This window comes from Vulpes vulpes, chromosome 4 (genome assembly GCF_048418805.1).
Source record: "Vulpes vulpes isolate BD-2025 chromosome 4, VulVul3, whole genome shotgun sequence".
Classification (NCBI taxonomy): Eukaryota; Metazoa; Chordata; class Mammalia; order Carnivora; family Canidae; genus Vulpes; species Vulpes vulpes.
Genome location: NC_132783.1, coordinates 20,919,224 through 20,942,528, shown reverse-complemented (window position 1 = coordinate 20,942,528; position 23,305 = coordinate 20,919,224). Strand labels below are relative to the sequence as shown.

General features: G+C 38.0%; 1 protein-coding gene across 1 annotated transcript in view; it reads left to right on the top strand.

Moving 5' to 3' along the window:
* The window catches only part of LOC140598707 (rho GTPase-activating protein 20-like), a 43,112-nt gene that overhangs the window by 10,153 nt on the left and 9,654 nt on the right, over positions 1-23,305 (top strand). The window contains exons 3-11 of the mRNA XM_072757233.1: positions 1,239-1,548; positions 2,486-2,653; positions 9,627-9,776; positions 11,531-11,572; positions 12,207-12,291; positions 16,019-16,096; positions 18,256-18,316; positions 21,159-21,347; positions 22,955-23,127. Coding sequence (XP_072613334.1) covers positions 1,484-1,548; positions 2,486-2,653; positions 9,627-9,776; positions 11,531-11,572; positions 12,207-12,291; positions 16,019-16,096; positions 18,256-18,316; positions 21,159-21,347; positions 22,955-23,127 — 1,011 coding nt within the window. The 5' untranslated portion in view covers positions 1,239-1,483. The remainder of the gene's footprint in view (positions 1-1,238; positions 1,549-2,485; positions 2,654-9,626; positions 9,777-11,530; positions 11,573-12,206; positions 12,292-16,018; positions 16,097-18,255; positions 18,317-21,158; positions 21,348-22,954; positions 23,128-23,305) is intronic.

Genomic DNA, 23,305 nt, shown 5'->3' with positions numbered 1-23,305 from the left:
TTCATTCACTTGTTCAATACAGAATTTTTTGATTCCTCTGATGCGTCAATGTTTGTGAGAATTTAATGATAAATCAGACATAGACTCCTTCCTTGAGGTCCATAGAGTCTAGTGGGGCATAAAAGATAGGTTTTCACATGCCTGATACAGGAGCCTGTAAGAGAAACCACAAACTTTGTCTGTAGGATCAAATTTCAGTCCTCCAGAGTTGTCAAAGAAAGACACTGTCCATGTGGGAAGAGTGGGGGTGGGGGGTCCTCACAGGAAGCTGCGTGACCTCCTGAGTCACCTGGATTTGAATCCTTCATGTTACGTCACGGCTGCTTGGATTCAGAGCCCAACCTGTATGCGCAGGAGCCTCGTCATCTGTAAAATCATCAGTTTCCTAGTGGAAAGGGAACACTGTCTTCATGTAACATGTTTTTAACAGGCTCCTGTAGGTGCTTGGACACTGAAGGAGATGTCCAGGTGGCAAATCAATGGTTAGTATCACTAACCATTTGGGAAATGCAAGTGAAATCCACAGTGAGATATCACACTACACAGCTATCAGAATAGCTAAAATAAAAAATGACAACACCAAATGCTCGTGTGGATGGGGGGAAACTGAATGACTCATACAGTACTGGGGAGAATGTGAAATGGCACAGCCATTCTGGAAACCAGTTGGACAGTTCCTAAGAAAAAACTATAAAAACAACAACAACAACAACAACAACAACAAAATAGCTAGCATATGACCTGGCTCTTCCCGTCCTGGGCATTTAGCCCAGAGAAGTGAAGACTTCACACTGACACAAAAACCTGTACACAGATGTTTATAGTAGCTTTATTAGTGACAGCCAAAACCTGCAGACACTTTGAACTCCTTCAACAGGTAGTTACGCAAACTGTGATACATCCATATCATGATGTACTACTAAGGGACACCAAGAAATGAACTGTGAATCCTTGCAGCCATCTAGATGAATCTCCAGTTACACCAAATGGGAAAAAGCAAATCCCCAAATGTCATAAACTATGTGATCCCATCTGTATAACATTCTTGACATGGCAACCTTTTACACATGGAGAACAGATTTTGTGATTGCCCGGGATTAAGGAGGTGGTGGAGGGGGAAAGAAATTTGTGTGGTTGTAAATGGGGAATAGGAAGGACCCTTGTGGTGATGGAAGTGTCTCTGGAAGACTCCATCTGTAAAAAAAACTGATGTCATCTCCCTGTGTTATTTCTTATAGCTGCAAACGAATCTACAGTTATCTCAAAATAAAATGATTACTTTTAAAAAATCAAAACTTGGAGGCCAAGAAAAGGAAACCAGTATGTCAGTTTGGCAGTTACAGCATGAGCTTTGAATCTGTGACATCATAATGGCAGTGACCGCGGACCGCTGCGGAATCTTGAGGCTTCAAGCAGTTGACAGTACTCTGCCAAGTGCTGTAGACTCCCTTGATTTCCCGTCCCACGAATTGAAGAGAAAAGGATGTTCCCGTCAATCAGAAAGCATGCTGAGCTCACAGGTGGTCATTCAAGGCTTCAGCGCATGAGGTAGTCTTCTGATACACTATTTCTGATCATCCAAACAGACCGGCAATAACAGGAACTGTTGTTTTCTTTTGTTTCCTCTAATACATAGAAACTAAGTAGTCACTTCAGCACCAGCTTCCTGAAAAGCTGCTCCTGTTCTTAAGATTCAGTGCTGCTGAGCAGAAGGGAGCAGGCTTTATACATCCTTGGGGGAGGCGGAGACACTTTCTTGGCTCCACGAGAGAGCCAACTCTCTCTCTCCATGAGACAGAATTTTCAGTGGGTCTATGAAAATACCTGTCCTAGTTATGAAAGAATTTTTACATTCTGTTCAATTGTGTTGTTTTAGTACCTATTTTGACCAGGAATTCCTGTCAGAGCTCAGCCAAGTAATAGCTAAACTCTTGTGTGCAGAAACTTTCTGAGGTTTCCAATATTTTTGCTGATCTTTGAGAATTTTTACCCCAATTTTGAATATTGAATTAGATAAGATGGGGGTCAACTTCCAGGATCTTCAGTTATCTTCATTTTATCTTAACATAAAAGCAATTTGTAATTGATTCTTCACACGTTGTTTTATTTTATATTAGGCCACAAGTTGTCCTGTTTATTGTTGTTGTTCATTCACCTTCTTGTAATGTGCTCTACCTTTGGCTTCTTGGCTTTTGCCTACCTAATGGCTCACAATGAGCTTTGCTGCTTTCTCCACCACACCTCTAAGTATTGGCAGGCCCAAGGGCTTTGTCCTTGAAACTGTCCTCCCTCTGCATCAGTTTCCCAAGTGACCTCACCACTTTCTATAGCTTTCGGTAACTCAGGAATCCCTGATTCTGAGCTCTGGAGCTCTGCTTTGGGGGTTGAGACTACATTTTAGTGTTGTGTGAACCTTGAAACTTGGCATTAAACTATATTGTGTATTTGACCAGTAACTAGCTGCTCTGTGTTTGATGTGTTGTAGGAAGAGCTCGTCTGTGGAGGTGGACACCCACAGCGAAAGCACTACATCATCTGAGGGTGCCACTCGTACCCTGCTCATCCATGGTCCCGTTGAGCTCAAGAAAGGCTGGAGGAGGAAGAAGTGGCAGCTTTTCTTGTACAGCGATTTATTACTGATGTCTAATACCAAGTAGGTGTACCATGTTTCGTGCTCTTGTGATTCTCCAAAAAATTGCATTCCCATTAACCCTTACTATACGAAAACATTACATTTTTTCCCTTTTGTGTTTGCCAATGCTTGAATCCTTCATTCCATGAGTACTTCTGGAGGTCTTGTTTTGTGTCATGTCCCTACAGCAAATACAATTGCCAATGTGACAGGCCAATGTCTCTCCTGCCTGGGACTTACAAATGGCAAAATAAGAGGGGGAATGATAATGATTAGTGCTGCTGATAGAAGGTGGATAGGGGGCTGTGCGGAGAGGGTGGGAACGTGTTAGAGAGGAATAGTCTAGGAGGGCTTCTCTGAGGTGGAGCATTAAAACCAAATCTATGAGAAGAGAAGCAGCCACATTCCCAGACAATGTGCCTGAGCCGTCGAGGCTGAGGGACTTGCAGGCCTACGTGGGTACAATCTGACCCCTCAGAGAGAGGGGCTCAGGGAAGCCTGATTTGACTAGAGCCCAGAGCATAGGCCATGCTATCAGATATGATACTATGCTCAGGGGTCTAGTCACACAGGGTCTTCACAGGCCATGGTAAAAAAGTGGAAATATTTTGCCAAAGGATTTTTAACTAGGGGACTGACCAAATCTGATTTATATTTCTAGCAAATTTTTCTGACTGTTGCTAGATAATAGATGGATGGGTAAGCAAGAGTGGAAGCAGGGAGAGTAGTTAGGGGAGGCCATAGTCCTGATGGATGGTATCAGGGCTCTATCTTAGCAGTTTAGTAAAAAGGAAAGATGGAGCAGGTTAACCCGGGTGGCTCAGGGGTTTATCTTTGCCTTTAGCTCAGGGCGTGATCCTGGAGACCCAGGATTGAGTCCCACATCAGGCTCTCTGCAGGGAGCCTGCTTCTCTCTCTGCCTGTGTCTCTACTTCTCTCTCTACTCTCTGTGTTTCTCATGAATAAATACATAAATCTTTAAAAAAAAAAGATGGAGCAGATAGATGGAATCTAGGAGAAAGAATCGACTGTGTGCACTTTCCTCTCAACCCTGAACACAAATGCATCGAATATCCAGTCTAGAACATGATGATTGCTCAATAAACGTCTGGGAGCAGTTCATGGAAGGTCACCTGTTTACTTACTCCATCTCTGTTTGCATTATTCACAAAACATGGAAGACAAAGAACACTCCCACAAACAAAATATCAAGAAGCTATGGTCTTGCGAAAAAACTAACTCCCTCTTTTTTTTACTGCTTTCACCCTAGATCCCAGTTATGCCATGTCATAGGTAAGACATGCTAGTAATAATTTGGCAAAATGCTATACTCATCTGAGTTACATTAATAGTAATTTATCAGGGGCTTACTACATGTCAGATACTATGCTAAAAAACTTTATGTACCTAATTTTGTCCAACCTTACAACGACCCTGTGAGATGGGAGTATTTTTATATTGGAGAACCTTGATGCTCAGAGGTCTAATGGATCTGCCCAGGTTACCATATTAGTAATGGACAGAGTCTACATTTGAAATCAGGTCTATTTATTTCAAAGCACAGGCTTTTATTCACTATGTGGTGCTACCATTTCTATTCTCTCTTTTTTCCTGAATTTCATACAACATTCCATGAACACCTAGATTCTTTCACTATTGAAAGCAACCCTTCCTTTACATTGAGTGAACAACTAACTCCAGTCTGCTTGGTAACAAATAGATCAGAACGCTTAGCGAATTGAAAAATGAAGGAAATATAGCTATCAAAAAATCAGAGGCAAAGATAGTAGTAAAATATATTTGAGACTAGGGAAATTGCCCATAGATGTAACTTCGAAGGTGGTGATGTCATAAGGAGGCCAAAGAGAAAAAGAATGTCCAGGCCTTGGCATGAGGTCCATATGAAAGACTCTCTTCCTCTTGATAGAGGCCCATGTCATTATTTTAAAAATGCAGACTAGTTACCATTCTCTTTATTTAACCAAAGTGAGTATGGGAGACCAAAATATGTGGGATGCATGCTGGGAACCACACTAGGAACATCACAGATGCCTCACCCACCTGGGTTTCTCAGTGATTGAGCATCTGCCTTTGGCTCATGTCGTGATCCCTGGGTCCTGGGATCGTGTCCCACATCAGGTTCCCCACAGGGAGTCTGCTTCACCCTCTGCCTATGTCTCTGCCTTTCTCTGTGTATCTCTCATGCATAAAGAAAATTTTTCTCACAGCACTCCAAGGCCCATATTTTTTATCATCAACAGGCTGCAGAGATGAAAATGGGGACAGAGGAAGTCTCAGAAATGGTCCAGTCATACATAGGGAAATCATGCAAGAGATTCCAACCCAGGCCTGCCTTCATCACAAGGCCATGTTCTTCCTCACATACCATGTTGTACCTTTCCATCCTTAGCCCAAGAGACATGCTAACAAATAGCAAACTCATTTCCTGGTTGTTAGGACCTTGCAGACCACTCATATTCAATTTGTAAGGGGAATATGTTCTTCTTTTTTTTTTCATCTTTGTAAGTATTATAGCCTTTAGGGAGAGGAGAAGACTTTCCTTTTCTTACCAGAACTATTTCTTGTCCTGGGTGCTGCCTACCTCTCAGCGGGTTTTACAGAGCCTACGATATTCTGCTAAAAAGATTTTTATATAAAGATAGTGTTGTTTTTCCACTAGAGAGTTGCCTCTATTGAAGGGCTGAATTTTTATTTCAAATAGTTCATTAAGACAAAACAAGTTGAACATTTTTCATCTTTCACATATTGCTTTTGAGATATGTCCTTATGTCTACTCAAGGGTTTTTATATGACAAAATCTTTATCAATTTATTTGTTAATGTTCGTTGAAAGGGACTCGGTTCCCAAAAGTTTATCTTATATACTTTGTATTATACATTGGTAATATTAGAAAATGTAAGTGATCACAGGCATTTGAGTTTCATATTTAAGCCAAGGTCTTTGATATAGAGAGAACACAGATTTTAGAATTCCGAGTTCGAGATATCATCATGGTCAGGTTCTGGTGAGAGCTCTTTTTCTGCTTGCACGTGGCTGCCTTCTCACTGTGTGCCCCAAGGCATTACCTCAATGCATGTATGTACACACATACAGATCTCTCCCACTTCTCACAAGACCATCCATCTTACTGGATTAGGACCTTACCTTGATGATCCCATTTAAACTTAATTACCTTCAAAAGCTCTATCTCCAAACATGATGATATTGGCAGAGAGGGCTTTATGGTAAGAAGGCAGGAAAGCAGTGGGAGGGAGACACCATTTCATCCATAGCAGTAGCAGGCAGCACTTAATGCCTGCCACAATCTTTAGAAAACTACTATGAGATCATTCCCATAGTAAATATTTGGGTATATTTATGATCACTGTTAATATGAAAAAATTTACCTTTTTTTTCTAGAAGTAAAAACTAAAAAGAAATAGCCCCTGAAGTAACCAACATATTTAATCCCTGTCATGCCTTGGTCTTACATGGAGGAATCAATACCCTCAATCAATCTATTCAAATGAATAATCTGAGTTTAGTGCCTAATTTTTCCAATTAGCAATAAAAAGGGGGTAGGGTGACCCAGGTTCCATTTTACCTCAGCTCACCCTCAGGCTTCAGCTGGAGACTCTCTCATCTTTAGGTTGACACTACAGAATTTAACAGAAGTTGAATAAATAGTTGATTAATTTCTACCAATTTTTCGGTCAGAATTAGTGAATTTTGTCTTGTGTGTAACAATGAGGGGAATTAAATGTTTGTTTCTTCACAAAGAAATTCTATTTCTCTAGTTGTACAAGATGTTAATAATAGTGAAAATTGTTTGGGGATTTTTGTCACTTCTTTCATACACTAGAAAGTTGTGTTCGCAAGAATTGAAGTCAAATGGAACCTTCCTTATCACTTTTGATATTCATTAGAATGCTAAATAAGTTATTTTTCAAATAAAAATTACTTTAAAAATTAAAGTACTTTAAAGTACTTTAAAAATTGAAATAAAAATTATGTTATTTTTAAGAACAGTATCTACTTGGGGCCCTTGGGTGACTCAGTGGTTGAGTGTCTGCCTTTGGCTTAGGTCATGATCCCGGGGTCCTGGGATCAAGTCCCCCACCAAGCTCCCCAGAGGGAGCCTGCTTTTCCCTCTGCCTATGTCTTTGCCTTCTCTCTCTGTGTGTGTCTCTCATGAATAAATAAATGAAATCTTTAAAAAAGAGAGAATAGTATCTATTTGATAAAATATTAAGGTATTTGTACTAGTAGAGACCCGTGAATAATTTAGAAAAAGGGACTGAACTTAGATCTCACCCTTTTTAAACATCACATTCCTCATCATTAGTTATTAAGGAATGTAGAAATGAAATAAAAAATGAATTTAATTTGGTCAAAAGATGAAGATGACTATTAACTCACTGTCGGTGAAATGACGAATAGTTACAGAATAGACTATGACCCCTTCTCCCAACATTTGTAAGAGAATGCCTCTATCTTGGAACAGAGGAAATCTCCCTAGAATCCTGCAAAACTCCACAGTTCACTGGGGCTTACCTTCTGGCATAAAGATTAAGGTAGTGGAAAGCAAGAAGGACATCATGTTAATACAACTATAATAAATGACTATTTTTAGAAATAAAAACTGCAGTTCTCCTCCTCTTCTTCTTGAGTCAGTTTACAGTAGATTAACACTTTCTAATTTCTGCTGAGATAATCCAATTGGGTCAGTGATTGAGAGTAAGGAAACACAGTAAGACATTAGAAGAATCTATTAAAGTATAAAGCTTTGTTGTACACGTTGTAAATATTTCCAAGCTAGCAACTGGTTTTATTGATATAATGCCTTGAGATTTATCCTCTCACTCCCAGTGTAAATCCCACGAGAAAGCCTGATGGCTCTGGGGACAGAAATGAGGATGAGGGTAGGAAAGATGAAAAGGTTACTTCACGGTCAAGTGGTTACAAACATGGGCTTAGGAGTTAGGCTGTCTGGGTTCAAACCCTGTCTCCTGCATTTGACAATTTATTTAAACTTTCTGTGAGTTTCCTTATTTGTAAAATGGAGCTAATAGAGACCATCTAGTGTAGTTGCTTGAGGATTAAATTTTTTATATTTATATTTATAAAATATTTAGAACAGAGCTTGGCATATGATAAGAGTTCAAAACGTTGTAGGAGAGTAGAAACCACACACTGGGCTCTAGGAAAATTCCTTGGTTCAACTAATCCTGGTGCCTTATTGAACTAAGGTTATTGGATGGATTTTTCCAGGTCAATGTATTTGGAAGTTTCCACACAGGATCTTAGGGGTCTGTATATACACAGATACCTATATTAGAAAGAAAAAAATGTGTAAGAACAAGCAGATACCTGTCTATCATTCCCCTTGGCCATATATTTTTGACGTGACAATGCCTTTGGAATTACTATCTAGAAAAATGATTTTATCTGTTAATTGACTATGTTCCATAAAAATCTTCAAGCACAGAGATACAGGCACTTGGGTGTAATGTTGAAATAAAAAAATGTGGAAAGATGTTGGTATCCATCATATTTATATTCATTGTGTCCTAAGTTTGAATCTAGATTATCCTTCAAGTGGGCTTCCTAAAAGATTTTTTTTATTTCATAAATCCCACTGAAGAGTTTTGCTCTAATTGTTCCATGAATCAGTGGAGCCATAGGGATTTTTGCACATGAGGTGGCTTTCATCTCAGTTTAGTTCAGTGTTTTCCACATGTGTTTCTGAATAGTAAGGAGTTCCAGAGTGGAGGATCCAAGTTCCCCAGGCATTCCTTATAGGACTTGTAACTATTTAAATCTCAAGCCCACCTGCGAGTCAAAGTTATGAATTAACCAAATTAATCAATTAATCAGCCAAAATAAATCAATGGTGGTTTTCATCTTTGAGGTCAAAGAGGATTAGGTAGAAATTATCAAAAACCCATTTCACCCCTTCTTATTCCTCAGAGAAACGGGAAGTATCCATGACTTACATATAAGACCTCCGGACCACTGATCTTGGATTGATTGATGGACAGATGGATGGATGGATGGATGGATGATTTTTCAGTTGGGCTCAGTCTGTAGGCTAACAATTTTTTTGTTTTAGCCAGAATCTAAGGGAAAATGGTATGGACAAAATTTTAAGAAGGGAAATTGAAAATAACCTATGCTTCAAAGGCTAGAAAATATTTTGTAAATTAACGTTGAAAGTAACTTTTAAATCTTTCTGATCCAAGCTTATGTTTTTGTTTCGATTTCATCTGTCTTCCTCACACTCTTGAAAAGATTATTTATTTATTTATTTATCTATCTATTTATTTATTTATTTATTTATTTATTTTAGAGAGAGAGTAAACATGAGTGGGGGGCAGGGCAGAGGGAGCGAGGAATCCGACTCATTGAATGGGGAGCCCTACACAGGGGCATGATCTCAAGAGCCTGAGGTCGTGGCCCAAGCCAAAACCAAGAGTTGGATGCTTAACTGACAGAGCCACCCAGGTGCCGCTGGTTTGTCTCTCTTAAGGAAAAAAAAAAAAAGCATATAACTGTTTTTATAAGTCATGTATCAGGTACCTTTCTTCAGCCCCTCAAACACTTTTTGAAGTATGCAAGTCATAAATGAATAATTAACTGCAATATTAGCCATAAAAATTATCTGTAATAAGTAACAAATCCAGCAATAGAAAATGAATGAATGGTTTTCCTACAAAGCTCTAAAATATACAGTGGTTACTCAATACTCACCATTCAAAAATATGGCTATTTGCTGCCTTTAGAGGAAGTGTTTTCAGGTTTCCAAGCCAGAGTTTGCTCAACACACACATTGCAAAGGCCCATCTAACCATTTTCTGTGTGTGCACAGAGGGTAATAGAGATGCGGGAGACATGATTTGCCCTGGAGCAGTGAGAACTGGTCTCTAAAGAGCACAGCTGCTCCCATAACATTTTTGAAATGAACTAACAGAGGTCTTGTTTGGGATCTTTCTAGGTATAAGAAAAACTTTAAGATAAAAAAGAAAATACCACTGAACACCATGTGGATTGCCAACTGCATGGATACAGTGGGAGATGCCAACATCCGTTCTGGGAGGTCCTTTGTGTTGGGCTGGCCCACGGTGAACTTCGTGGCCACCTTCAGGTAAGACCGATGCCTTGGTGTCCTGTATCTACATGGCTTGAAAAGGATAACATTGTAATCTATTGTCTACCAAGCTGGTGACTCACTTCTTGACCTCCCATGACACTTGTTTTGCCTTGTACTCTGCGTAAGAAGGTGCTTATATCCACAAGGAAACAAGTAGATAATGTATAGTGGGAACTACTGGAGTAATTTCCTTCGGTTTTGATCAATGGTTTTTCAAATTTTGTTGTCTTACCTTTATGATGACCTGCGAGATTTTGGTGGAGTGGGGTGAGGAGAAGAAAGCAGTGTGTTAAGTGCAACTGCGTAAAACAGGAATGAGGCTTGGGGTGTGGATGTTTCAAACAGAGATGCAAGTGTGGCATGATCCCTGTAAACTCAGAGGTGTCTGCTCAGGATATCCAGGGTCGAGAGCCACATTCCCATCCTCATGTCAGCCTAAGAATGTGTCTTACACAACTAAACTCTACTCAATGGAATCAAATGAATAATCTGAGTTTAGTGCCTCAATGGAATCCTATTTTGTTTCAGATCGTTACCAACTAAGATAATCTGTACACAGCAATTCAGGCAACCTAGTATTCAATGGCATGATCAATTTATTTGTATAATTACATACTGTTGTTAAGGGAATTAACTTGGGAGTGTAAAAGCAATTTCTCAAATTTAATGGGACCCTTTAATAGTACTTGCTCAAGAAATCTATTCCGGTGATTTAAACATGCAGATACCTCCTGGGAATCAGAGGGCAGGATCTTGGAGAGGAGACCTTGAACCTCACTCTGTTGTAGTTGTCCCAAAAGAAAGAAAGAAAGAAAGAAAGAAAGAAAGAAAGAAAGAAAGAAAGAAGAAACCAAGTTTTTATCAACAATATACAAAATGTGGTACAGGAGCTAGGGACAGGAGGGAAGGGAGAGTGACTGCTTAATAGACACATGTTTGCTTTGGGGTGATAAACATGTTCAGTCACGATCGTTGCACAGAACGATGAATATAGTAAAGGTCACTAATGGTCAATTTTCTTTTATGTGTAATTTACCACAATAAAAAAGAATGCTGGTAAGTGATAAGTCCACGTGTGAATGAGCCTTAAGACATTTGCAACTTTGGATATTAAATGCTGTGAAAATTTTAGCAGAGAAAATATTAATCTTTAGTAATTTTGCGTCAGGGGATTGATCTTTCTCAGAAGATCACAGTGATGAAGAATAAGGTTTTTAGGAACTAATTTAACATATTACAATCTGCCATATGCATAAGGAAATAAAACTATTACAGGTGTTTTTTTCCAAAAAAGATATTCTTGTTTCTGAGCCAAGACAGTTCCATCAAATTGCTAAATTTCTTAAATGTGATTTAATTTGAATGGTAATATTCTTTATATCTGAATAGCCCTTGCAGCTGCAGGAACACTCTGAGCTATAATTTAACCCCTTTCCAGTTCTGGAAACTAAATATCAGAGTGGTTAACAACATGCCCGTGATCTCATAGCTTGCATCACATAGTCACAATTAAGTTTTCAGATTTGAAATCAACTTTTCTCCCTCTTTAGGATCTACTTCCCATTGCTTTAATACCACTCACAGAAGAGTGGAGTCCATCAAAACCACTCTAAGGGGAGTACAATTTACACATCCACATCCCTTAACAACTGGCTGCTCATATTTTTAGTCTGGAGTGGTGATCTTAATATGTTAGTAGGAGTATCGTACGTTCCTCAATTTTTTTCTTCTCATTTTTTAAATTGCAGCTCTTCAGAACAAAAGGAAAAATGGCGTTCTTACCTTCAAAGGTATTTTGTCAGTGTAATATTATAAGTCTTTAACCCATGATGAAAAAAATGTAGATCTCTTCAAAGCAGTGCCCCCAAACTATGTTCCCTCCCCTTAGTCCGAATTGTTACACTATCCTCCAATGATTTCTTATTTAATTGTACCCTGCCCATTACTACAAATAACCTGCTCTCCTTTACATCCATATATTGCTTTTTTTTTTATGAAATTCTGGTTATTACTCTCATCTTCCCCCACTTTCCAACCTCATGATTATAGCTAACATTATTCTCAAAACATATATTAAATTTCCATAAGTGCAGTTTACCCTACCAAGTAATGCTCAAAGCAACTTCTCATTCCTACATTTGAAGGTGCTAGTATGCCCTCCGGTCTAGGCAGGAAAGCTTTGGTGCCTGGATCTGCTGGTCAAATCTCACATGACAAGAGTGATCTATTGTTTTCCTAGTCACAGCTTATTTTCCTGAAATATTTTTGCATGTTTCCTTCCAACCCCCAATTTTTTTTTTTGCTGAGCTTATTTATATGCATTTAAAAATAACGAAGTATGTTGAAAATATGATCAACATAAATTGATTTGAAAGTAAGGTAATTTATCCTACTCTCTTTTGGGTTACTATCGAATTGGATTAGGTACATCATGCTAGCCAAAGAGAAGGAGCAGCCAAAAAGCATTCCCCTCAAAATCTTCACTGAGAACATCAAGAACTGTGCCTGTGTAAGTATTTTTAAGACCAACAATTAAATTCTGAGTTCCTAATTCTGACTGAATGAAAAAATGGGATAGAGGTGGAGACACAGAGAGGGAGGAAGCAGTGAGTTGGGGAGAGAGGAAGGAGAGAGCAAAAGGTAGGAAGAGAGAGAGAATATTTAGAAAAGTGCCATGAGGAAAAATGTATTTTCCCCCTCTCCATGTACTTCTTTATAGACCTAAAAACTGTGTCCTAGGTAACATGAAGCAAGAGGAATACATACTACAGTGCTTAAGCAAGGAAAGAGTATTGGATGTTATGTGTCTATGACATTTCTCTGGATCCTTCTAATTGCTTATAGTGGCTTGTAATACAGTGATTTAGAAGGAACCATCATTTTTTCCAAGGGCCACCACTTACATACAGAATGGTCTGGATTGTCTCCACAGTCCTTTTTCCCCTCCAGATATTTTATTTAGTATAACTATAAACTCAGAGAAAAGTTGTAAATATAAAAGTAAAAAAAAAAAATAAATAAATAAAAAATTAAAAAAAAAATTAAAAAAAATTAAAAAAAAAAATAAATAAAAGTAATACAAAAAACACCCCGTATACTCTTTATCCAGATTCATCTATTGGTAACACTTTATTCCATTTGCTTTATCATTTATTTTCTTTCTCTGTGTCTATTACATGTATGTGTATACATATGTTTGAGGGTCATACATATACTATAGCCCTTTTTCCTTAAACCTAAGTATTTCTTAAGAATAAAGATATTCTACAGTTATCACCTTTAGTGAATTTAACCTTGGCGTAATACTTTACTCTGCCATTCCCATTCTCATTTTGTCAGTTGACCTCAATAATGTCTCCTTTCTAGTACAGGATCCACTTAAGGATCAGGTGTTTTATTGAGTAGTTATGTCAAATGCAGAGGAGTTTCAAAAAGTCTTTTGTTCCAAGGAATATCAGGATTGAATTGAACTAAGAGGGATGACACTTTTAAGGGATCAGCATATTTCTATTTCCATTTCTTTATACTGTGGGGAGGAAAAAATCAAACCAATTGGCCCAGTTTTGTGTGTAAATTTGATTTCTGAAATTGTAGTACAGTAACCAAGACATTTACAGTGATGAACAAGATAATTTGGGTATCTTTAAATGGTATTTTTTGTGGTTGTTGTTATAGTTCGAAGTAGCTCTAGATCACACAAAACAGCATTTGAAGGTGGAACAAAAAAGGTATTCCTGGCTAAAGCAAAAGCCATGCAAATAGTTTGATCTGTTGTTAAGTGCCAGCTAGATGCACTGCATGAAGGAGAGAGAATTCTCTAGCAGCAGAGCACATTCTTGTCTCTGCCTTTGATATCAATTGTGGCAGTGGTTTACATTCAGAACTTTCCTTGGAAAATTACCTTGAGATTTTTAAAAATCAACTTTATTGAGGTATAGTTTTGGTGAAATAAACATTTCTGATGTTCTTCACCCATTCTTAAAGATCCAAGTTTCCCACTGCACTGTTTCACTTCATCCTAGAAAGATGATTCTTAGCATTCCCTGTGCAGAACTGCTGCAAACAGATTTACTTAATTTCTTTTATCTGAATATGGCTTTATTTCACACTGACTCTTGAAGGATATTTTTGGGGGTGTAGAATTTTGTTTGCAAATTTTTTTCCTTTTAGTCCTTTAGAGATGTTCCAGTCTTTTGGTCTTGATGCTTTCTGATGAGTAGTCTGTGATTAAACATTAATCCTCAGTAGGTGATTTGTCATTTTTTCTCTAGCTGCTTTCAAGTTTTCTCTTTATTTTTGGTTTTTAGCAGAGTGGCTATGAAGTTCCTAAGCATGGTTGTCTTTGAATCTGTCCTATTTGACATATTCTGAATTTCTTGAATTTGTAAATTTATGTCTTCACCAAATTTGGGAAATTTTAATCATTATTTCATCAAATATTTCCTTCCTCATTATTTCTCTTTCTCTCCTCCTGACAGTTCCATTCTTTCCATATCAGACACTTTCACATTGTTCAGAGATCCCTCAGGCTCTGTAATTTTTTTTCAATCTTTTCCCCCCTTTTCTTCTTCACACTGGATAATTTCTAGTATCTATTTTCAAATCACTGACTTCTTTTCATCATCTCCATTATGCAATGTAGCCTAGTCAATAAATTTTTTAAAAATATTTTTCAAAAAAAATAAATAAATAAAAATATTTTTCCGATAAAAATTTCTATGTTAAATATTTTTCCTCTCAAATAAGGAAAAGTCATTAATACTTCTTATTTCTATACTATGATGCCTCTATTTTTGTTTAATGTGAACATATTTTCATTTGTATCATTGAGCATTATTGTAATAGCTGTGTTTGGCTAATAGTCTAAGCATCGAGATCATCTCAGGTGTGGCTTCAGCTCTTGAAAATTGATCTCATTTGCCTGGTTCTTCATATATTAAGTAACAGTTTTGACTCATGAACATAACCTAAGTTTTCTTTTTCTTTTGAATTATTTCAAAAAATAGTTTATTTTTCTGAAGTTATTTGTTTAGAGAGAGTTCTATCTAATGGAATTTGTCTGTTGGGAGAACCTACAACATGCAGGAAAATATACATACATCCCTTAAATTACTATTTGAATTGCTATTTGAATGATTATTGAATTACTTTGGGACCATCTGTGATATCAAGCAATTGCATTCAATTCATAAGAAGAAAAATACAATGAAAGGACAAGGAGTGATTTATGAAAGAGTTTCTTTTAACTTTGCTTTTAATATTTTCAAGGCCTGTGGGTGTCCACTTGTGCTGTTTCTTCTTTATGCACTGTTTCCCGAAGGACACAGGCCCCATTGCCTAAACATGTTATAAAAACTGTATGCATAGTAAATGTTCTGGTTACATATTCTCTTATATGACTTTCGTAATTTTTGTAATTCAGATAGTTTGTAATTCAGATAGTCTTATAGATCCATCTCAGATTGCTATTAACCCCTTTCAGAAAATTTTCTTTAAACTTTTCCTAGTTGTATGGAGCAGTTTCTCAATGTATGGTCTGATAGAGAGCTATTAGAAGTACCTACTCGCTGGCAGAGTTGTGAATGGAACATCAACTTCTAACATTTCCAGTCTCATTTCCTAGATTCATCAGTCTTAAGAGATTGCAACAATGGAAGTCTTAGTTAACCATGATGCCTGACAAAGAAAATATGGACTAAATAGTAGTTTTTAAAAAGTGTCTTTCATAGCCAGTTCTTACCTGATTTTACTGAAACCGACTATGTAATTACAAAGGAACTAAGCCAAAAAAAAAAAAAAAACCCAGAAACAAACAAACAAAGGAACTAAGCCATACTATACAAACACAACTCAGTAAGAGAGGAAAGTATCTAGTGCCTTCCTTTAATACTATCCCCCTCCCACCATTTTGGAAATAGCCTTATGGAGCTGAGGGTCACCCCATGTGCCCTCTTAGAATTCTCAATTTTTCTCTTCCTTGCTTCAGCTGCTGTATTTTGTATGCCACAAATTCTTGGAGGGAAATATATGTTTTACTGACATGTTTCCTACTAGCTTCATGTTATATAAAAAAATGAAATTATAATTAAGGGTTCGTGTTCTACACGTGCTTTACTTTGTCATTACCTGGAAACAAGCTTTACTTTTGGAGTATGGATAATAATTTGACAATTATTTGGTCACATGCTTTAAATTTTAAAAAAATTGTAGCAATTTTTCTTATTTATTTTTTACAGTCCGTAACTGTAACAGTGACAAATTCCGACACAGCAAATGACACTATCAACATGTTACTAACAATGCTGGGAATAACCGTAAGTTGCCTACTATCTATTTTTAGTTTACGAACCAACTTTGACTTTTGAGTTTTGTGAGTGTGTGTGTGTGTGTGTGTGTGTGTGTGTAGGTGTTGTGCACCTCCCATCATAAGACAGCTGATTATTGTGGATAACATACTCATATTTTTCCTTCCAACTTTAGAAATTGAAGGCAGCGAAGCTATAGTATTAGCTTATACATGAGTGCTATTCTTATATTCCCATTTGAAATTTTCTGCAAATTCAAAGTTATAGCCTAAAATTGGACTATAATTTTAGAGTGCTAATAACAATATGCAGTTTACTGTATATATTTTAAATACAGACAATAAAGATGTTTCTAAGTTTCTTTTTTATTGTTGTTTCTAAATTTCTAAATATTTCCTCCTCTATTGGACTCTTCTTTCTGTGTTTTCAATTCTGATACGTCTCCATCCCTATTGACCCTAGTTATCACACAAGGAAGGACTCAATCCGTTTAATGAATCCTAAATTACATGTTCTGTTGTACATTTTGACATAAAGACTACATGGCTACAAGCTACCTCCTTTTGATGCAGATCCTGAGGATGAAGCAGCTCATACCCTTTAGCAACTGGTAAAGACAAAGACAAGTTCTGAATAAGACCATGGATCTGGGGCTGATCTCTTTTTATGAAAGAGAAATATATTTGAGGATGAGGTTTTATAAGGGAAAAAAGAGGGACAGTGATAGATGGAGAGAACCAAAGGGAGCACTTGGAAAGCACAGCTTCTTATCCAAAATCCTCTGTAAATGTGATGTGACATAATCATAAGATTGTTTGTAAATTCTATCTGAGCCAATGGTATAATAAAGGCCTTTAAAATTTCAGAGCAACGAGAATTTGGCAGAAGAAATCAATGATTTCTGTACAAACAACATTTAATAATACATCCAAAATAAAATTGAATTTATATGTACTGACTAAAGCACATCCTTACATACGTTTCTAACCTGTATGATATAGAAACCCTAAGTAAGAATTAAATCCTGGAAAAGAGAGTGAGTGGTTTGAGGGATGAAGGTGGGGAGATTGACTAATGATTTAACTCATTTTATTTCATGTTTGTGATTTTCTTTACTTAAAGCGATCAATGTCACTAGGCAAAGAATTTCTATTTTAATGAAGAACTGGGCTTATTTGGCTTTATGTATACCTGATTTAAAGGATTCCAGCATGGCATTTCCAAACCCTACCCTACCTTATTAGCTCTTACTTCTTATTTGCAACACAATCTTGAGCAGATTTAGCTGTGTGTGTGTGTGTGTGTGTGTGTGTGTGTGTGTGTGTATCTGTGTCTGTGCCCATACCTATGACATTCCTTCATAAGGTGAAGGCCATGATTTTTAATCAGGAGTCAAGGGCACATGATAACTATTACCAATAATTCCATTTCAAACGTTTTTTTGCTTTAGTCTCCAGGAAGACTCTTTAAAATAGTTCAGCAATCTTTATAATTTAGAATTGTTTGTTTCAAACAATTGGGATTTTCAGTATTACTGGGCAATAATTGTGCTGGGAGTAATCATTTTCTGCATCTGACATGCTGCCTAGAGTCCTCATCCTTTCTCTCCCTAAAGTGGAGTTTGCCTGCCCCAAAGCCAGTGGCAGACTTCCGTCCACTATCTCCTCAATGTCTCTTGGGCATTTGTCTCCTTTGGCTCAGGGCTGCTGAGCTATTGATGCCTCTCAAGTTACTTTGCTCAGGATTAGTCATAGCAGAGTATATGGCTCTCTGGACAACATGCATCTCTGGGCAGGGACATTTGGAGACAAAGGCCAACGCTATCCAAGGAGTCTAGAGAAAGCAGAAGAGAGGACTCTGAGATGAGACTTTTACTCCATAGTAAAGGGACACAAATCTCATTTCTTACACCATGGGCCACCCACAAAGTGAGGGGCTGGCTGTACTGTGGTTTCCCGGTCTTTATCAAAAATTACAAGAATCTGGGACAGTCTATTGGAAGCTGTGAGGGGAACTAGTTAACAACTACTATAGCTACCTCCATGGACCAAATACCATTTATCCTGGCCCCAATTCTTTCTTTTTGGAAACACAGATATGCTAAGGAAATGTGTTCTTCAAGTACTGTGAAAGATATGTTTTGACACCTAGTTCTTTTTGTTTCCAAGGGCTCTGAGAACGACTTCCAGCTGTGGGCGAGTTCTGGCAAGGAAAAACTTCCACTAATTGGTAAGTGTCAGGGAAAATCTAAGATGGGATTGATTAGGTTCAAAATTGTAACTCTAAGTTTCAAAGTAATGGTTGTTCTTTCTTAAGCTTCAAAATCCTTAAAAGTGAAAATCACATGCAATATTCACTCACATGTTTAATAAAGAATTACCAGGTACTGTTGCCCAGGCATTGATAACATCTCTTCATTCAGCAGCTATGATTTAGTGAGGGAGAGAAATGTAAATTTTTGTTTCTACTTCTTTTTACCTGACAAACAGAGCTGTCTTGAAAAAGTGTGATTATTTACTATTTACTTACTTATTTACTCATTAGGTATGAAAGCAAAATGGATTGGAATTTTTCCCATACATTTATTTTTCATATGTCAATTTTGAATTCTAGTTCCTAACTGCTAAGAAGCCTCTATTTGTGAGAATTCTCTAAAATCCAGTTATGTCTCTGAATCCAGGTACAGATATGTATTTAACACCCCTGCCCTGTGCCCAGTTTTCTCTGCATCATAAGGAAAATGAGATAATCACATTTAAACTCCTCTCATCTTCACTGATGAAATCGCCTGCACTTTGCTGTTTCTCAGGTTTTTTCCATCACTGTTCTTAAGGTTATTGATAAACAGATTGCACCTCTTCTAAAATAGTTATTAGCACAAGTTCTCTGAAAAAAAAAATCTTTGGATTAGCAAAATTGTTTAGTGTTTCCAGTAATGGAAGGGTTTAAAAAAAAAGAAAAAGAAGACAGGATTGGTAGCAGGCCTTGAAGTATAGTAATGGATGGTAATGGTGACAATAATCTCTTCTAGAAATCTTAAAGCATTCCTTCTTACATGAAATTTTTTTATCCTTTTAATAAACCTGTGAAGCTATAACTCTTTTTCAAATAATCTGGAAATCTAAACAACCAATTTCCTTTTTTTAAAAAACAACCAATTTCTTTCTGCAAAATATATATTCCCAGTCTTAGACTATAGAGTCACAAAGCTCATCACTGAGAACAAAACCCCTCAGTACCACTTCCTGTTTTGAATTAATGTTGACATCTTTGTAAAAGTTGGACAGGGGCAGCCCTGGCGGCTCAGTGGTTCAGCGCTGCCTTCAGCCCAGGGTGGGATCCTGGAGAGCTGGGATCGACTCCCACGTTGGGCTCCCTGCATGGAGCCTGCTTCTCCCTCTGCCTGTGTCTCTGCCTCTTTCTCTCTCTCTGTTTCTCATGAATAAATAAATAAAATCTAAAAAAATAGTTGGTTAGCAGTAAAAAGGAAAAAAGTTAAATACTTATATATGTTTCAATAAAGTGCATTAATTTAGATAAAATGATGTAGATGGTAACTTTTGAGACTTTGAATAGCTTCACACACGAACGCAGCTCTAAGGAATCTGAAGAGCCTGTCGTTCATGATGATCCATTAGAGCATTCAAAAATGCATTTTTTAAAACATACTCTCAATTCTCAATTGTGGATTAACTCCTGGTTATCTTGGTTTGGTTGTATTGCTGTCATAGAAGCTTCTTTTTCCTTAATGGAGCGAAGTCCCTGTGATTCTTGTGAACATTGCATTCATGACGGATGAAAAGAACAGCAAAAGCTCCTTTAGGTACATTCAGTAATAAATCTGGAATGACAGAATGAGAATTTTCTTTTTTTTTTTTTTTAATTTTTTATTTATTTATGATAGTCACAGAGAGAGAGAGAGAGAGGCAGAGACACAGGCGGAGGGAGAAGCAGGCTCCATGCACCGGGAGCCTGATGTGGGATTCGATCCCTGGTCTCCAGGATCGCGCCCTGGGCCAAAGGAAGGCGCCAAACCGCTGCGCCACCCAGGGATCCCCAGAATGAGAATTTTCATTCTATTCTTGAAAAATGAAATCCATATCATTTCCTAGGGTCTTTGAGAATTCTCTAGAGAGGAAAAACAATTTAAAGCATAAAAGAGCAAAACAAATCACTTGGCAGGCAATTCTGGATAGCTCTGGGTGTGGTTTTCTATTCTCTAACCATCGTTTTACAGTTTGCTTCTGGGTTTCCCACTCTGCACACCCTTCCTTCTGATCATTGCCTGGCAGGACACCCCATAGAGGGAGGGCAGCAGTGGAAGGGAACCATAAAGCATAAGGGCAACCCATCCCACTACTCTAGAGTAGCTCTGGCTGGAGAATTGACAAAAGGAAATGAACAAAAAATCTGTTCGACTGACATTCTGTTGGAGAGAATAGTGAAGATAGCAATTCTATATATATATACTCCAAATATTTAAAAATTTATTAACCAAAAAATAAAAATAAAAAATAAGAATATTAACCACCAATGCTTATTAATATATTCACTCTGATAAGTTTGTGTGTGGACAAGCATTTCAAAGAATTAGTGTAAGGCTCGACGGGGTCAAGTAATTTGCCTAAGATGTATAGATGTAGTTAGTGTCAAGGCACAAACTAGAAAACCTTCAACATTCTCAGATAGTTACCCAGCAAAAGTCAGCATTGTTTATTGCACTCGTGAATATATGTATTTCAAGCAAAGTAACATGCTTTAAATTGTTTTCTCTTCTTAAAATCTTTCCCTTGGGCACACGCTTTCTGTAAGGTGTTCCCACAAGGGTGCATATGATGCTCACTCTGGAGGCACAGCCTTCTTTATCTAGAAGTCCCAGAAAAATACCAACATATACAAATAGGGTGATGCTTACACTCAGGTTTGGTTTGATGACAAAAATACCAACATATACAAATTTTTTCTTGATGACAAGAATACCAACATATACAAATAGGGTGATGCTTACACTCAGGTAGTTTGATGACAGCCATCACCATCATCCTAAATATTCAGGTTTCTTTCCATACAGGACATGAACATCCCTATGGAATTAAAATGAGCCATCTTCCATCTACTAAAGCACTGCCAAAGGAAGCAGAGGACTCCATCTCTCCTTCCCCAACTCAGGAGTCCCTCCTTCTGGAGCAGAAGATCACAGAGATGCAAATCCATTTCATACTGAAGCCCAGGCACCCAGCCCAGAACAAGCAAGGGAGAGGTGAGCCGCTTGCTTTTCTTCAAGTGCCTTCCCTTGGCTCATGTCTCCATGCTTAAACACAATTCAGACACACAGTTTATTCTTTCTGGGTGAGCTTATTGTCATCAATGAGGAGGAACAGTATAGGAAAGAATGCAAAAACTACCCAAAATCAAGCTTAGAAAAATTCAAAAGTCTGACATCAAGACCCAACTCATTTCTATGAAGGTTGTTTCCTTGTTTTAAATCTTTTGGGAAGACCTTTAACTCCTGTCTTTCTCTATACCCTCAGAGCACTTTCAAGCCTGCCCTGAGCCATGCCTTGTGCTGAGTAGTATATCATATATTTAGTTTAACGAGTTGTAGGTAGCATCATTTATGTTAAAGTTGAGCAAACCGAAGCTTTAAAATGCTGAGCTTCATAAGTGGCAGGACCAGGATGCTTCTGGTGCAGTGCTGGCACCCACATGAGTGGAGGTGGTGATGCACTCACTACATCCCAGAAAAGCCAAGTGGCCGGGTGTTCAAGGTTATTTGGTGAAATGTTCCTCATGTGCTTATCCTTCGAAACCTTGGCTCATCTCTGGACTCTTCAAAAATCAGTTATTTAAGCAATGTTAAGGAATCTTCAAAGGAAAACATTCACAGCTGAGCACTAGAAACTTTGAACTCAGCTTTTCACTGCTGGTCACCTTTTCTTTGGAAAGCTCTTCCTTCATAGGGAATGTTGAGTAATTAAAAATCATCTCTGGAAACTGGTGCCTTCATATATATATATAATATATATATGCATTCATAACCTCTATAAGTGCATTCATAACCTCTCATTGTTTTTTTCGCTTCTATGATTTCTTTCAAGCCTGGGACTTGTGTGTAGATGTATATTTACATATATGTTTGAGTGTGTGTGTGAGGAAGTAGGTTTCCACACTTCATTGTGGTTTAGGCTCCTTTCAGTAAATGTTAAACCTATTTAACCAAAAACATCATCTCTGGGTGGGTTAGTGGGATATGACAAGAAAACACAGCCACCACATAGCCAGCATGTAATGACAACATCCCAAGGACCCTGACTGCAGCAAGTCATCCTTGAAGATGGCCCAGAGCAGAGGAACATAGAAGTAGGGCTCAGGCAGATTGTGTCCTGAGAAGCAGATCCTTTGGATGGTAGAAACTTGAGCACTCAGAAACCAAAGAGGAAATCTGGGGCTGAGGGGAGACTGGCTGTGAAAGCAGAGGATTACCAAACTCAGCCTGATTTGCATACCAAATCCTTCTAGCTTTTAAAATCAGATCTGACACCTGAACCCACTGATCACTCCAGTAGAAAACACATCTACAGGTTCAGTGCCTCCTGATGCCTTGTAACTGGCAGTAACTGATGACACAGGGAGTACTCACCTTGAGTCTGATCGAGTCTCTAGGTTTAACCATCAGTCTGAAGGATATGACCAAGAACTTATCAATGCCATGAGGATGCTGTTAGCCAACATCAGGACGTGGAGAGTTCTACACAACAAATGACTCAGTTTCACTCTTCTAGCCACTACAACGAACACGCTGCAAAATGGCAATGGTGAAAATAATGCTAAGTGAATTAAAATACACTAATCTCCCTTCTTCCTTAGATTCAGGCCAGACCATGAAAAGCACTCCTTTCAGAGACTGGGCCTTTTGGCGGCGCTCTGGCACTTGCCAGAAAAACCAGTGCAGAGTTGCACCATCGGCAATACCACAACAGCTCTTTGGGGTTTCACTCACAAATATATGTGATAAGGACAACTTGCCCTTCCCAATACTGGTAGGTCTCAGTTTGGTCTTTTTTTTACCTTCCTGAGGAGAGGGACCTTGGAGAGGCAAAGTGTTCTCATGCAAACCTACCCTCAAATGGAGAAATCATTAGACAGTCCCTGGCTTTGGCTGAGAAGCTTTGCTAGTGTCATTTGATTTACCTACTGAAGAGTCATTTGGCCAATACA